Genomic DNA, 14,885 nt, shown 5'->3' with positions numbered 1-14,885 from the left:
GTAAATGAAATATCATGGGATCTGGAGAGGTTATGGTAAAGATTATTTCTTACCTATCCATAAAAGTGTAACTTAAATGCTTCCTTCTCCACAGACTCCCATGATTCCTCCCAGTTGGTAATGACCCTCTTCCTCCTTTCAGACTTTGATAAACCATTTTGTTTCTGCTTCTCTTCCATACTTTTATGTATTCCTTTACACAATGGTTATTTGTATATGTTTTATATCTTCATATGTTTTACATCATCTTTATGTATTTGTATATTTCCTATCTTTATCTTTATGCTGTAGTTATTAGTATATGTTTTATATCTTCCTTCTAGACTGCAAGCTTCAGAAGAGCAGGAATATTCTCTGATTTATCTCTGTGTATCTCCCCCACCCCATGCCACCCCGCCCTGCCCTTTCCCCACCAGTGTACAGAAGAGTGCTCTGCACGCAGCAAGTATTTCATAAATGCTTGCTGAAGTTACTGTTCCCGTCTCCCTGTCTCCAGGCTGGACAACAAAACTTCACCTTGGAGAGGGTAGCATTACTATTTTTTTTTAAATTCTCCTTATACATACAAAGTTTTCCATTCCTTAGGAAGAAGACAATCCAAGTGGGGCTGGGTAATTTCCCCCAGAAAGCAAAGTTATCATGATCCACGAGAGTTAAAAGTTAACCAGTTGGAACATGATGAAAATAGAAAGCCAGTGTTCATACATGTGCTGTGGAAAGAGCCTAGACTTTGGAGTCAAAGGACCTGGGTTCAAATCCAGCCTCTGAAATCACCATGAAACTTTGGTCAAATCACTTAACCTCCCTGGGTCTCAGTTTTCTCATCTATAAAATGATGTGGTTGGACTAGATTATCTCTCAGGTCCCTTCTAGTTCTAGAGCTATGATTTTGTCATCAATGAAGAGGGGAGATATCAGTAGTTGGAATTCTTAACACAACCCAATGGTATAGCATCATAGGGACATATTGTCCCAAGGAGGTCATTCAATCCAGAACTGCTAAGTTTAGAGGCAATTGTTTCCATTCAGTCCCTCCTCAGATGCTAGTAGGTCCCCTTATGACAAATAATCTGAATTTACCACCATGATAAAACATGAGAAGTTTGTCAAAAAAAGGTAGAAGCAGGCTACAAGACCCACACCTGAGTCTTCTGGGAAAGTTTAACAAGGATGTCTGTTGACTTAGCCTTGGGGGATGTTTAGAAGCAGAGAAAGGGAAGTCAACAGGAACCTCACCCAGTGGGAAGAATTCTTGAATCCAAATGTGACAAAGGCCTTGGGAGAGCTGGAGACAAAAGTCACCGCTGAAGTAGAGTGAATGTAGGTGAGTGGGGAAGACTTTGTTGTGTCCTGCTCTATCTGCTTTCTCCCCAGCACACACAAAATAATGTGATCATTGTCTAATGACATTGTCAGCTCATAGTAATTGAACGCTCAATAAATACTTGGAATGGAAAGATTCTCTTCCTTTCATTTCACAATTTACCCAGCTTATAACTTGGAAAAACTGCTCGAATGACAGTAGCCTGAGTTGTTGGGTTTGGGAGAGAATGGAAAAAGTGGAGGAGGTAGAGGGAGAGGAGGAAGGAGAGGGAGGAGGAGAAGGAGAGGGAGAAAAAAAGGAAGAGGAAAAGGAGGAGGAGAGAAAAAGAAGGTAGAGGAAATGGAGGAGGAAGAAGAGGTAGAGGAGGGAGAAGGGGGAGGATAAGAATGAGGAGGAGGAAAAAAAGAAGATGGAAGAAAAGGAGGAATAGGAAAAGATAGAGGAGGAGGAGGAAGGGGGAACCTGTGTGGCAGAGCTATGAAGAAAAGATTCCAAGGGGCCTCAGGCCCAATGAGTCAGGCGGACCCTGTGACTCTATCAGGAGGGCTCAGGCAGCCCCTGTGAGTTAACATTCAGGAGGACTAGCCAACTTCAAACAAAACTGGCAAGTTTTGTCCAAGTCCTTGGGAAACTGGCAAGTCCCATAACCAAATCCCAGTGCTGAAAAGGAGGAGGATTAGCAAAAGGAGGATTGGCTTTGTCAGCAAGCCCAATGCCTGGGGTTTGCCTGGTTTCGAGGTTACAATATACAAGCTTTGTGAATCGGGTTGGCTGGCCCAGGCTTTTGCTGGACTTGGGACTGGCCCAGCCCAGGCTGGGGCTGATCCGGATTCCATGTGGTGGGGGAAAGGAAAAGAGAAGGGGTTTCCAATGGACGTTGTGTCTAGCTTTTACCAACCCCATCCCAAGACACTCATACAAACCCACTTGGGAGATTTGGCATACCCCAAACCTCACGGACCATCTTAAATCAGGCATAGCTCTTCCCAAACACTGTTCTTGGCAGGAATAGGACTCCTGGGCCATCGTAATGTGCTTGTTATACAAAGTGGAGGAGAGAAGGATTCATCCTGAATAGCAGAAATGCCGGACACTGCATGCACTATTCCAGGAGATCTTTACAGGGAGGGCCAGAGAACTGAATGCCAACAACACAAAGGTACTTGATTATACTTGCAGATTTGATATTGTCCCTCACTTTTGTTCTGCTGGGAGGTGGGGGGGGTGCGTTTTTTGTTTTTTAACCATACACAGCCAATTCCATGCCCTCCTTCCCTGGTGGGTGAGTGAAATACAGGTTGTATTGCCCAAAAGGAAGATGCTTTTAAAGGCCATCTCCACACACTTCCTGAATGTAACGTGAGACATGTAGGCTTAATGGGGTGAAAGACCAAGTCTCCTCCCAACGAGAGGAACTTTGGCTTAGAACATAATAATGTCGTATTGCCAGAACTTTTTATAAATGTGAACTGGAGGAGGAGGCCTAGGGGTAGCCACTTTCCATGAGGCCCAGGCAACAAGCCAGTGCACCAAACAGCAAATTTCATTTGGGATGGGGGTCATCTGCAGTCTGGTTGGTTAGCCATATTCAGCTTCTTTGCTTTTATTGTTATCATGAACATATATTCCACCAAGCTACACAGCAACACTATGCACAAGCTCTCATACTTGGGCCAGAGCAAACTTTATTTAAAACAGCAATGGTAGCCACACACTCACAAAGACTCCTCCAAAAGGTCTTAGGAGTCTTTCCATTTAAGCCTCAGCCTAAGAAATGGCACAGCTGCCTGGAGCCTAGTCGAGATTTTTTCACACCATGCAAAGGTTGCATTTGGCATTTAGAGGGGAAAACAATGTGGCTTCTGAGTGTCGGTCACTTTTTGAGTCTGGGCAGTCCCATTTACCCAAAAGATCCCAAAGGAAAGATCCCTGGAAGGGGCCTCCAGCATTCCTCATTAGCTTCAGAAAACAGAACTGCCCTAAGACAAATTCATACCTAATTCCAGAAAAGGTCCCAATTTGGAGAGAATGTAATTTGGCATTAAGAGTTGTTGGAACCAGGAAAAAAAAAATATCTCATGATTCCTAGCCCTGGCTGGGCCCCTGGCTTGCTGTTGGGAGTTTGGGCAAGTCCCTTAGTCTCTCTAATATTCAACTTCCTCTTCGGAAAGATGAAGATAAGGTCTGTCAGTCTGTCTCCCACCTGCTTCTATGTGGTATCGTAAGGGTTAAAGAATACAAGCTTGTAGAGCCCTTTGGCAAAGGGCATATGCTGAATAATTCTTTTCTGAGGGCATTTATGAGGGCAAAAGTCCCTTTTAAAACAGGATTTCTTATCCTAAATCCCAATCCTCATTTCCAGTGCGCAGGACTTTAAAAACTACCACCAACAAAAAGACAGCACATGATAGATAAAAAGCATTTTTTTTAATTTTATCAAATTGATCTGTACAAAAGTTAGCATTGCTTGGTCAGAAACTAGTGAAACAGAGCAGGTAAGTAACAGCTAATGTCTTTCCAAACTTTACACAGAAAAATAGATTGCATAAAAATGAGTTTGCGATCATTTTCCCCCCAGAAGGAAATAGGCAAAAAAATAATCTTAGAAAAGGTAGGAAAAGTAGAAAAAGTAAAAAGAAGATAACCTCTCAAATGTATTTAGATTTACAAAGTTTTAAAGGCACACATTACCATAAAGTAGGTGGTTATTATATGCTCAGCATACAATGGAAGAAATAGAAGCATATCAATGAAATATTAGTCTAAAACTAAGTACCTACAAAAATTTAGTGGAGAAGGTTTTAGTTTCACAGTTCGACAGGTGACATCTGGTCCCTAAAAGCCCAAATTAAAGTGTATCTCCAGCCCTCGTGGGAGAACTGCTCATTAAATTCCTCATTTCTAGCCACATGCTACTGGACTTGCATCTACAAAATTCAGAGATGCCTTTGCCTTCCAATCTCGTTAAACACTTTGAAAAGTGAGTGGCATCATGACCAAATTAAAACAAAGGGCCCTCCCCAAAAGCAATACCCTTTTCTTGACCTGTCCCCTCACCATATTACTAAATTGAATTAGCCATTTTTGCAGCTGTCTGAGTGAACTTCCTTCCCATACCACTCCTGCCCCCTTGCTGACTCCCATCCAGATGTCAATTTTACACAAGCTAGACTTCACTCCACTCCTTTTGACACTACTGCTGCAGTGGTTAAAATAGACTCATAACACCGTTTTTATTGTCCCATCGCCACTATTTAAGTCTCCAGTCTTTAATTTTTTTTAATTCTACTTTTTTTGCACAAATTACTTCATTAATTAAAGACAAAATAATACAGAACATAAATACATATTTAACAGATTTCAAAAAATCAAACACTTTTAAGCCCCACCCCCCAAAATGTTAATTACAGCCAAACCTTGTTTAGAAGAACTCTGACTAAAGCAAATACCCCTGACACTGAGATGGTTGGTCCCCAGAGCTGCTCCTAGGGATTTCCACAAGACTGTTTTAAAAAAAATGGAATCGCTGGAAATTTATTCATTGGTCCCAGTAAGTTCTTGTCCTCAAGGTTGGTCCGTACCTCCAATTGCAGTAGACCCTTAAAGTCTTGTACCACTTCCTTCTGATTTGTTTGTATTTTGCACTCAATGCAACCCAAAATTAACATGTTCCTGTCAGTCCTCACAGAGGAGTCAAATGGTTGGCCTTCATTTATTTAAAAGGAATTATCAGTCATCTAAAAAAAAAACAAGAAAATAGAACTCTGTCCATTTAAAGATGCTTGGAGATTTAGAAGCAAAGGGGCATGCAGTTGGAAAAAAAAAATAGTGTTCCCCGCAGACTTCAGCAGGCACTTCAAAAACCGGCATGGAATTCCTCTACCTCAGTCCTTCAATAGTGCATGTAGTTTAGAAGACCTCAAAGATTTCTTTTTCCTTTTTTGTTTGGGATTTCTTTGTTTTTGTTTTTAACTTTTCCTCTGTAAAGTTCCCTCTTTCCATCCTGATGGCATTTCCTCTAAGGCCTTGTCAGAGTTGTATAGACAGGCTGGTCCCAGTTACTGGTGGGGCTATGAGCTGGGGGAATGGATAAGCCATTGAGGATGGGGGTGGCGTAGGGCCGGCGGGAGGAATGGAAGTACGGGTACTGGTAAATGCTAGAGGGGTAGCCAGAGTAGGGATTGTAGTAGTTGGAGCTCTGAAGATCAGTGTAATCACACTGGGAGCTTGAGAAGGAGCTGGCAGCAGTGGCTGTAGAGGCCGTGGTCACGCAGGCCTGGGCACTGTAGGACCCGTAGTCAGAGTGGGTTGGGGAGCCGTGGGACTGGTCGCTGTAGTGACTGGGGCTCAGCTGCTCGGTTTTAATGTGTGGCCTCTGCTGGCCCGGCTCATTGGGGGATGAGGAGGAAGCTGAGGAAGGGCTCTTGTGAGTCCATACTTGGGGTCCACCACTCCCAGGTGCTGAATGGGAATATGAAGCACCATATGAGCCTGCTGTTGAGTTCTGCCCAGGGTCAGCAGGGATGGCAGAGTGGCCATTGAGGGGCAGGTACTGGTCAAACTCATGGACGTCGAAGGTTTCCATATTATTGATAACCTCGCTGCTCAGCTCTGAGATGTCCACGTTGCTAAAGTCGATGTTCTGGCGGCCACTGTCCACTAGGCGGCGCCCTTCATGTTTCAGCTCTTGCTTATTGCCATGATGTAGGTCAGTTTTAGGTGTGGTAGGTGGAGTAGGTGGTCCATGTGTCTGCCCTAAAAAAAAGAAATATTTCCCATAAAAAAAATGTTTTAACAAATATGTAAAAAAAATGCAGTGGAAAGAATGCTGTATATGGAGTGAGAGGAAACAGGTTTAAATCTGCAATTTATTAATTATATTATGCTATTTGCTTATAAATCTCTTAACTTCTCTGGGTCCCATTCTCCTTATATGTAAAATAAGGACTTAGATGGTCCCTCTGGTCTCTTCTGGTTCTAAATTTATAATTGATTCTTGTAAAATTCACATTAGCAAATATTAAGTTGAAATTCTTTTCTTTAGAGTTCACAGAAATCCTAGGGATAAACTATCAACTTAATTCCTAATTGGGGTAAATCCTATTCTTTTTAATCAAGAGAAATGGTCTAGATTTTTTATTTAAACAAAAACAATTACCACTTTTCTCATGTGCTTTTTGTACATAGTATGGGCTCAGTAAATATTTGCTGCATGTGTTCATTTGGAAATTTCTGAGAGAGAGAGAGAGAGAGAGAGAGAGAGAGAGAGAGAATGTATTTTCTCCATATCCCAACAATACAAATATAAAGAGAAGAATAAAATCCTTCAGACAGGATTTAAACTAGAAAGAACAAACACGTCTGAAGTTACAGGATGTTAGCAATTCTATTGGAATCTGTCAACACTTAAAGGTTGCCAATTCTGAGCTCTACTTTAGCATCAGGAATGGTTGTGATTGGACCCATTATGAAGGCCATTCGGACTAACTTTCAGTCCACCTTAAAAGGTACAATTTAAGAATTAACCTCAATCAGGAGCCTTGATTAGTCCTATTCTGTTTCCCATCCTAGATTCTTTATGCTGGTAGTAAATTACTGAGGCTTAGCATCGCTATTTATTATATTAGATTGTATTGGAATTTCCCTTCCCTCCCTTTCCAGTTTACAAAGGGCCTCTGCCGGAGGATATACATCCTGGCTCAAATTTCTTCAGGGCTGAGCAACTCTGGGTGAGTTTCCTGGTCTCCTACCTGTATGATCATTATGATGGTGGGAATCTCCCAGGCCTCCCAGGCCAGAGTCAGCCTTATACATGGGATTCCCTGGATGGTGGCCGAGCTCAGCTCCTGAATCTGAGTCACTCTGGCCAGTTTTTACGCTTTTCCTTCTCCGAGGTTGGTACTTGTAATCCGGGTGATCCTTCTTATGCTGGACCCTTAGCCTTTCAGCTTCCTCTACAAAAGGGCGTTTCTCATTTTCACTCAATAAGCTGTAAAAATAAAAACAAAAATTCAAGTTAAATGAGAAAGATAATAAGGGTTTGGCAATACAGACAGAGAAGTATATGCATGTGTTTCCCAAATAATAGTATTTGCATACTTTTCCTTTTAACTTCATGAACTTTTAACTTTATGAAAATCATTGTCAGAATGGGTCTGCTAAAATAAATAAATCTAAATAAATGTCTTCCCTGTGTGTACTGTCTTACAAAGGTCCTCTAAATCTTGGGATTTTCAAGTATCGATGTCTTTATACAGCACTCTTCTCCACTGGCTGTAAGTTCAAACATTTACTACATGGTAAAAATGAGAACTGGGAGAGCCTACTGAAGTTTCACATTTCAGTCTAATTTGTGTTTTTGTTGATTTACTTTCCAAGAAATAAGCACTGAAATAATCACCCAAACGTTCCATTTTACTTTTCCTGCTTATATGTTTTATAAACAGCCCCACTAAAACCAATGGTGATCAGAGGAGAATGTCTTTACTTTGGGGATCTGGGGTCAAGGCATTCAGCTGTGAGACAAAAAGTATTACTTCCTGGGAACTGATGCACTAGAACTGATGGAACTGGCAGGGCTGGCTGTTCTTTGATTATAAATTAGGATTAAAAATATGAAGGTGAACATGATCAGCCATCAATTAGAAATATCACAAGAGTAAATCAGGCAACTCAATACTTTCTAGAAACTTATCCTCAACTTACAAATGTGAAGCCTGTTGAAGTGTATAGAAACTTTGGAGCTGGGAAAGAATATTAGGAGTAATAGACCAACTGCCTCTTTTGAAGGCTGGGGATGCTGGGGCCCAGAGGGTGGCTGTCAAAGGAATAAAATGGGGTATATCCTGAATACCAACATACATTGTGCATACAACACATTCAAAGCTGTCCAGACCCTACAGAAAGATGGATCGTAATCATTAACAACTTTCCCCAAACACATTGCATGATGCCCTTTACAACTGCTCTGTTTTTAAAAACCCTTCTCCTGCGACATGGAAATGCTTCCAGAATATTTCTGCAAACCCAAACTCTTGACTATTATTTTTAAAATCTAAATATATAGGCCAAGTATAAAGGCTCAAAGACAAGAGGAAAGAATAATCAGAAGTGGCAATGATCTTTAAGCTTGTATTCAGAGAGGAGAAAGAAAGCAATTCAGCCTCATTCTTATGAATTAAATGGAAGGCCAGTAATTCTATATAACAAGGCCTCCTTCCCAAAATATCCACTCCTCTTCCACCTTGGTTCATTCATTTCTACTGGTGTGAGGAAATGTTGTGAGAGATGGGGAAAAAAGACTTGAGACATTGGTGAGAACTAATTCGTAAAATACAAATCAAGCTAGAAAGACTAGGTCCACAATCTGGACTGGGCTGATAAAAGACAGATTTCGGTTGGTCACACAGAAACTCCAGAAAACTTCCCAAAAGAGAGCAAAAACTTTCTTTTTAAGACCAAACTGCTCCAGCAGTTCCAAATCTGTCTTGGAGAACTGGAGATGGACACTACTCAATCAGGCTGTGGGATAGTCAAGAAGTGATATTTACTTGGGGTGTCTGAGTATATCCCCAATGCCTCACCTCTGTCTTTGTTTCTCTAGCACCTAGCCCAGTGATTTGTACATAAGCACACCATTAATAAATGTTGAGTTTAATTTAATATAATTTAATTGGTACTGTGCTGAGTACCCTGGAGATCAGATGAAACAAAGCCAGTCTGTTTGGTGGCTTGGTGGGAAATGTAATAAATCAGTCCCCCAAATTTAGCTTCAAATTCTCTGAAGAGGTTTTTGTGCTGTATCAGCCCTGAATATGTATTCAGAGAGTTACCAGATTTAGCCCTTGAGGCTTCTCTAGGGAGCAGGGTGTTTGGATACCTGGAGATGTTGTCAAAATATACTCAGACCCCCAAAGAACATAGAACTACTTCAGGTCTTGCCAGAGGGTATTTTTCCACTCAGACCAACCCTATAAATTGTCCAGGGGAGCAGGGAACTCTGGTTCTTGGAATGGTTCCCTCACCCCCCCCCACCCCCACCCTCCTCCTCCTCTTTGGATTTCAACCACAGTATCCCTTCTGTTCAAACTCTAGGTTAATAGAGCCACTAGAGCCAAATCCTCACCCAGGCAGAGTTCACTAGGGTGGGGTGGTCCTATCCAAACAGCTTATACCTATCAAGAGGTGACTCTATGGCACTATCTGCATCCCTTTGCTCTTCTGGATCTTTTGAATTGTACTTGCTTAACCCAGGCTTGAGGAGGGCCCTTTAAAATCACCCTTCTCACTGTCCCCTCTTTCCCCATGAAGTTTTGGTTCTGAAGACTCAGCTCCTCAGAACCAGAGGATAGACATAAAGGGTTTTGTTTCTGTCCCTTCTGGACCACTTAAAAGAAAGATGCTTTCACTTACGCAGAGAGAGCACACACCCTAATATCCCCTCCCCAAAGCCCCCTTAATTATGCAAGCCCAACAACTACTCATTCTAGCACTGGTTGGGGCGGTGAGGGCCAATGTGTGTATGTAGAAGGGTCACTGTCCTTTCAGCCTCTCTTAGCTCTGGGGCACCCTGAAAGCTTTGCGGACAAGAGCGCCACAAAGTCAAGTTGGTTTGCCTTTGGGCTCCCAGATCTATCATCTACTTATCTTTCTTGGGTTCTAGTAACATTTTGGATAAGCTGGAGGAGAAAAAGAACGAACTTTTCAGATCACTCCGAGGGAGGGGGTATTCACATTGCCCTTTTTAAGCCTTGTCAGTAACTACATAAAACTGGCAAGGAGAAAGGGTTTCGAGACTTCTACCATCAAAATGTCCCCAAGGCTGTTATACTAGATGTGTGACCTTGGGCAGGTCACTTCTTTGGGCCGAATTCTCTCCATTTGTAAAACGGAGGAGTCGGTCTAGGGAAGATCTCTAAGATCCATTCTAGCTCTAAAGTTGATCACAAAAGGCGCTCCGTGATTCTAATCTCTGGACGAGTAAGAATCAGTTACTACTTATCTTTTCATCTCCCTCAGTCCAGTACCGAGGACTTTGCAGAACAATTAACTCCACCAAGTATTTGTTAAATTGAATTTCTAATTACGTTTCTACTCTGGGCGGCCTGTTTTGTCAGGAGTGTCCCTCTGTCTCCTCAAGCTTGCCTCTCCTCCCTTCTCTGGGTTGAGGAGGGTTCGAGTCTGTGGCCCTCCGATTCCCTCCCCAGTTTCCTCGAGGTCACTCACCGCCACAGTTTTCCCAGGGTCTTGCTGAGCTCGGCGTTGTGCAGATGCGGGTACTGGTCAGCCAGCTTCCTGCGAGCAGCCTGTGCCCACACCATGAAGGCGTTCATGGGCCGCTTTACGTGAGGCTTAGCCTTGAGTGAGCCGTTACCTCGCACGGGCATGGGCACCAGACTCCAGTCGTAGCCCTTGAGCACCTGTGAGACGGCATCGCGGATGCACGCGGGGAAACGATCGTCCACTTCGCCCGGGTCCACCTTGGAGCCCAGAGCTGCGCCCCCGCCAGCCTGCCGGGGACCAGTCCCAGATGAGCAGCCCAGGCCCTCAGAGCCGGCCGGAGACAGCGGTGTGTCCGAGTCCGAGTCCTCCACGTGCGACATGGAGCTGGTAGTACCCGAAGGGCTGCACGGCGGCTCCAGGGTCTTCTCGTGTTCTTCGGTCATGTTGAGCATTTGGGACGCGGTAAGAAGAGAACGGCGCGGGCAGATGAGCGAAAAGAAAAGGCAAAGTAAAACAAACAAATCCTGCAACTTAAGCGTAGAACTTTTAAGACTAAAGGGGTAAAAAAAAATCACTTCGGCGGGCGCATTTGAGCTGACTCTGAGCGGCAGGAGCAGAGTCTGGGTCTGCAAAGACCTTGTGTCCGGGAGGGTCGGGCTATGTCTCGCTGCTCGTTCTCTTTTCTCCTCCTAGCTCAATGAGGCAGGAGCCGCGGACCCCACTGGGGCGCGCCGGGCAGAGCTCTCTTCCCCAGCTCTGGGATCTGGGATCTGCTCCCTGCGCTTCTGGAGCCAGAAGAACTCGCGCCACCCGCAGCTCCTTAGCCTACGGGTCCGCCCCCCCAGATGGGTGGCAGATGTGCCCTGCAGCTGTGGCTGCCTCGACTGTCTCCACTGGCTGCGCGGAGGACCACCACCGCCCCACCCCCTTGTCCTCTCGTGTTGCGGAGCTAGGGCTGCTACCTCCGCCGCCGCCGCCGCCGCCGCCGCCGCCGCCGCTGCTGCTGCCTCGGTCACCAGTACCCCCGAGCTTCCCAGCAGCAGGCACAGCCGACACCGATACTGTTTCAAAGCGCAATCCCCACTTTGCGGACCCTGCAACAAGTTTCTTTAAGCAGCGGGCGGGGAACCACGCCCCCTGTCCGTCTCCCAATTGGCCCTCAGGGCGATGGGATCATTTGCATAAGCAGCCTGGCTTTACCCACCTACCCAACTCTTAAAGAAAGAGCGGTCCCTTTCCCAGTTCACTCACAGACACCCCCGCCCCTGCTTTCTTGTTTTAACCACGTGAGATGTGTGTGTGTGTGTGTGTGTGTGTGTGTGTGTGTGTATACGTGTGTACGCATCCGCACGTTCCAAAGTAATTTTTTTTAACAGAAACTACTTAAGCCTAGAAGGTACCAAGTTTTTACTTTTTTTTTTAAAATGCATACCGGATGCAATGTTCTTTTTCTTGAGGTGGGGGGAAATAAGGGAGACGTCAGTGGGAAGATTTGGAGGAGTCAAAATGAGTAGAGTTTTTATAGGATCACCTGCACAGCTCTCTTACCGCTCTTACAATCTCTTACAAAGACCATGGGATCGTAGACTTAGAGCTGGAATGGACTTTAGAGGCCATCTGAGGAAACTGAGGCCCAGAGAGAGGTTCAAAGCCATTTAGGATGCGGATTGTCCTGTGTTTAGTTAAAAGCCGCCAAACCAGAACTGGTAGAGCTTCCACGAGATCCTGACTGCGGTTAAGACTAGTGAATCTGAAGTTTCAGACCTTTTGCGGGGCTAACACGGTGAATTTTTTTTGCAGCCCGGGTTGTTAGCAGCGAAAAGAAGAGTGAGTGTTAGCTATCCGCCCAGGATAAAGACGTGGTCAGTTTTCTTAAAATTCACGACACCCTTGTCCTTAAAGCCAGATTTCCAGGACCAACAGGAGACAGGGGCGGGGGCTGGAGAGAAGGTTTAGTTTTCGGGGGTTTCTGCGTACTTGCAGACCGAGCGGGAGATACTGGCTCTATTTTGCTTGCTCCAAGTTACATAGAACATAAGTTACATAGAATATGCTGGCGCGTGCGAGAAGAGGAAAAAGACCAAGTAGAATTAAAAACCAATAACCCCCTCCCCACCTTAATCCCACCCACCCAGGCTGGGGGCTCCATCCAGGGCTTCTGGTTCAGGGGTTCCAGGGTTAGGGAGCAAGATTTCAGGGAAAAAGCTACCTACTGCTGAGGCGTCTAAGGAAAGAAAAGGGAGGGCGCCGGGAAAGAAGATGGAGAGATGTGTAAGTTCTGGGGGTCTAAGGGATGGCGGGTACAGAGAGGAATCTCGGAGGAAGGAAAAACCTCAGTGGGGGTGCTAGAAAAGAGCGGAGCCTAGGTGGCTGGTCCGGATTTATTTGGTTTGGCTTTTAAATCCCCCTTGTGGGAAGATGTGGGGAAGAGAAAAAGCAACTTCCAAGCTTGTCTCGCCCCCAGACGACTTAAGAGAGCTTGTGCATGCAGGGCAAGGATGGGGGCTGAGATGCGAATTAATGAATTTAGAATCCCAAATCTGGAGGCTACTAGAATCGTGTAGGTCGAAGACACCGGCACCCTGAATCAGGCTAGATGAGCCCCAACTCCCCAATAACTGAGTCCCTCTAGAGTGCAGGGCAGTGGGAGAGAAGAGGGGCGAGACTTGACTGACTTGTTGCTGTTCTTACTGTTGATGGTTTTCTTGTTTGGTTTTTGCTGGTGGCGGCGAAGGGGGCCTTGAAGGGTTGCTGAAGCGCCATTTGGCCAGGCTTTGACAGGTCCTCCCAGATTGAGTCTTACTTATTTTACTAATTTACCAGCGAACTTGAAGGTCTAATGCAGGTTGCAGGAGAGAGCCGAGGAAAATCTCCCCAGCTAAGCTTTCAAGGTGGTGAGCCTGTTACTCCCTTCACTCCCCCTGGGGTCTTTTCTGTTCACATACAGAGAAAGTCATTTCGAGAGAAATTCGTGAGGGTTGCATTTGCGATGCGTGGTGTGTGTGTGTGTGTGTGTGCGCGTGTGTGTGTGTGTCTGTGAGAGAGAGAGAGAGAGAGAGAGAGAGAGAGAGAGAGAGCTGAAGGGGGGAGGTTGTAGTTCAGGGGCAAGGATATTTTACAACGTCAGTGGTAGGGGGACAGGGAGGCAAGAGGCGGAAAAGGAAAATCTACTTAGAGAAAAAAATGCTATCTTCGTCTAAGGAAAGATACATTCCTTTTGGCGAGCAGGGACAAACACTTTCTAAACGGTAAAGTGCTATGTATTAAATGAATGGAGGAGGAAGAAGAAGACCAGAATGATGATGGTGGTGGTCAAAATCAATGACAGAAATTGATAGTAAGAGAAGAATCTTCGAACAAGAGCAAAGCTTGACTTTTAAAATCCAAGATTTGCTAAAAGCAGCAGCCCCTTCCCCATTTTCCCTCCCCGCCTCTCGGCTTAAAAATAAATGAATAAACAGCGTGGGCATGAACCTCACTATAAACCCAGCAAAAAAAAAAAAATGCTGCCCTGGGAGAAACTGAGGAATTTCTTCCAGATTCCGTTGAAAGAACTCAACTGTTTCTAAAATAGTAATAATAATAAATAATATATTAAAAATATTTTTAAAAAGCAATCCCGATAGGATTGTAAGCCTTGCCAATCCTAACCACACTATTTCCCAACTTAGTCTTAGGGACTTCTCTCTGTTCCTGAGTCGGGAAGAGGGGAGGAGTTGGGGTGACCGGGGCTGCATTTTGGAATTCTCTCCTTTCGACCCGCTTACATTTCGGAACTTAGGGAGCAATACCTTTCCCTGGTCAAGAATGGGTACCTTTAAAACTTAAAAGGTATCGAGGTGAGAGAAGTGAGACTTAGAGTGAGAAGCTTATACAATCTCCCCTTTTATCTCCTACCACGAAACACATACACACATACACACACGCGCACACACACCTGTCGCTGGTTCGCTTTGCGGATTTCCCGCGCCTTCAGAGTGTAAATATAGATGGGGGTGGGTGGGCGATGGAGAAGTATAGGATTAGGAGACCCTGCCCAGGCCTCTTCGCCGGAGGCATTCGAGTGGTTGCAAAATTTTCCAAGTAAAGAGTACTGCCTTTATACCCTCCCAAGGCAGCCTTCAAACACACTTCTGTGCTGCCATCGCCTCTGTAAGTCGCAGCGCCAGGGTTTTTGACGCCTAGTACACACTCCCTTCCCCGTAAAATAGCAGGAGTCGATTGAAGGCTGTGGGGGTAGACAGAGCGGTGCCTTGGGGCTCACCCGGTGTATGACTGGCCCTCGATTCCCCCCGGGCTGGTGGGCTCTGGGGTAAGGGGAGTTAATCCGTTGGAAAGC

General features: G+C 45.0%; 1 protein-coding gene across 1 annotated transcript; it reads right to left on the bottom strand.

Annotated features, from left to right (window-relative positions):
- Nucleotides 1-3,730: 3,730 nt before the first annotated feature.
- Nucleotides 3,731-11,647, bottom strand: SOX8 (SRY-box transcription factor 8). Its single transcript, XM_036737398.1, has 3 exons — nt 10,550-11,647; nt 7,075-7,313; nt 3,731-6,079 (listed from the first exon to the last, which is right to left on the bottom strand). Exons 1-3 carry the CDS (start codon nt 10,996-10,998, stop codon nt 5,343-5,345), a joined length of 1,425 nt encoding a protein of 474 aa, XP_036593293.1. The 5' UTR covers nt 10,999-11,647; the 3' UTR covers nt 3,731-5,342.
- Between the last annotated feature and the right edge of the window lie 3,238 nt (nt 11,648-14,885).

The sequence above is a fragment of the Trichosurus vulpecula genome, chromosome 9, assembly GCF_011100635.1.
Source record: "Trichosurus vulpecula isolate mTriVul1 chromosome 9, mTriVul1.pri, whole genome shotgun sequence".
Lineage (NCBI taxonomy): Eukaryota > Metazoa > Chordata > Mammalia > Diprotodontia > Phalangeridae > Trichosurus > Trichosurus vulpecula.
The sequence above is the reverse complement of the archived record's forward strand: the minus strand, read 5'-3'. Positions and strand labels throughout refer to the sequence as shown.

Coding starts and splice junctions, on each gene's coding strand:
- SOX8 (XM_036737398.1), bottom strand. CDS start 10,998: ATGCTCAACATGACCGAAGAACACGAGAAGACCCTGGAGCCGCCGTGC. Junction 7,314..10,549: donor ACCCTGGGAAAACTGTGGCG/GTGAGTGACCTC, acceptor TTATTTTTACAG/CTTATTGAGTGAAAATGAGA. Junction 6,080..7,074: donor CCATCATAATGATCATACAG/GTAGGAGACCAG, acceptor TCTTTTTTTTAG/GGCAGACACATGGACCACCT.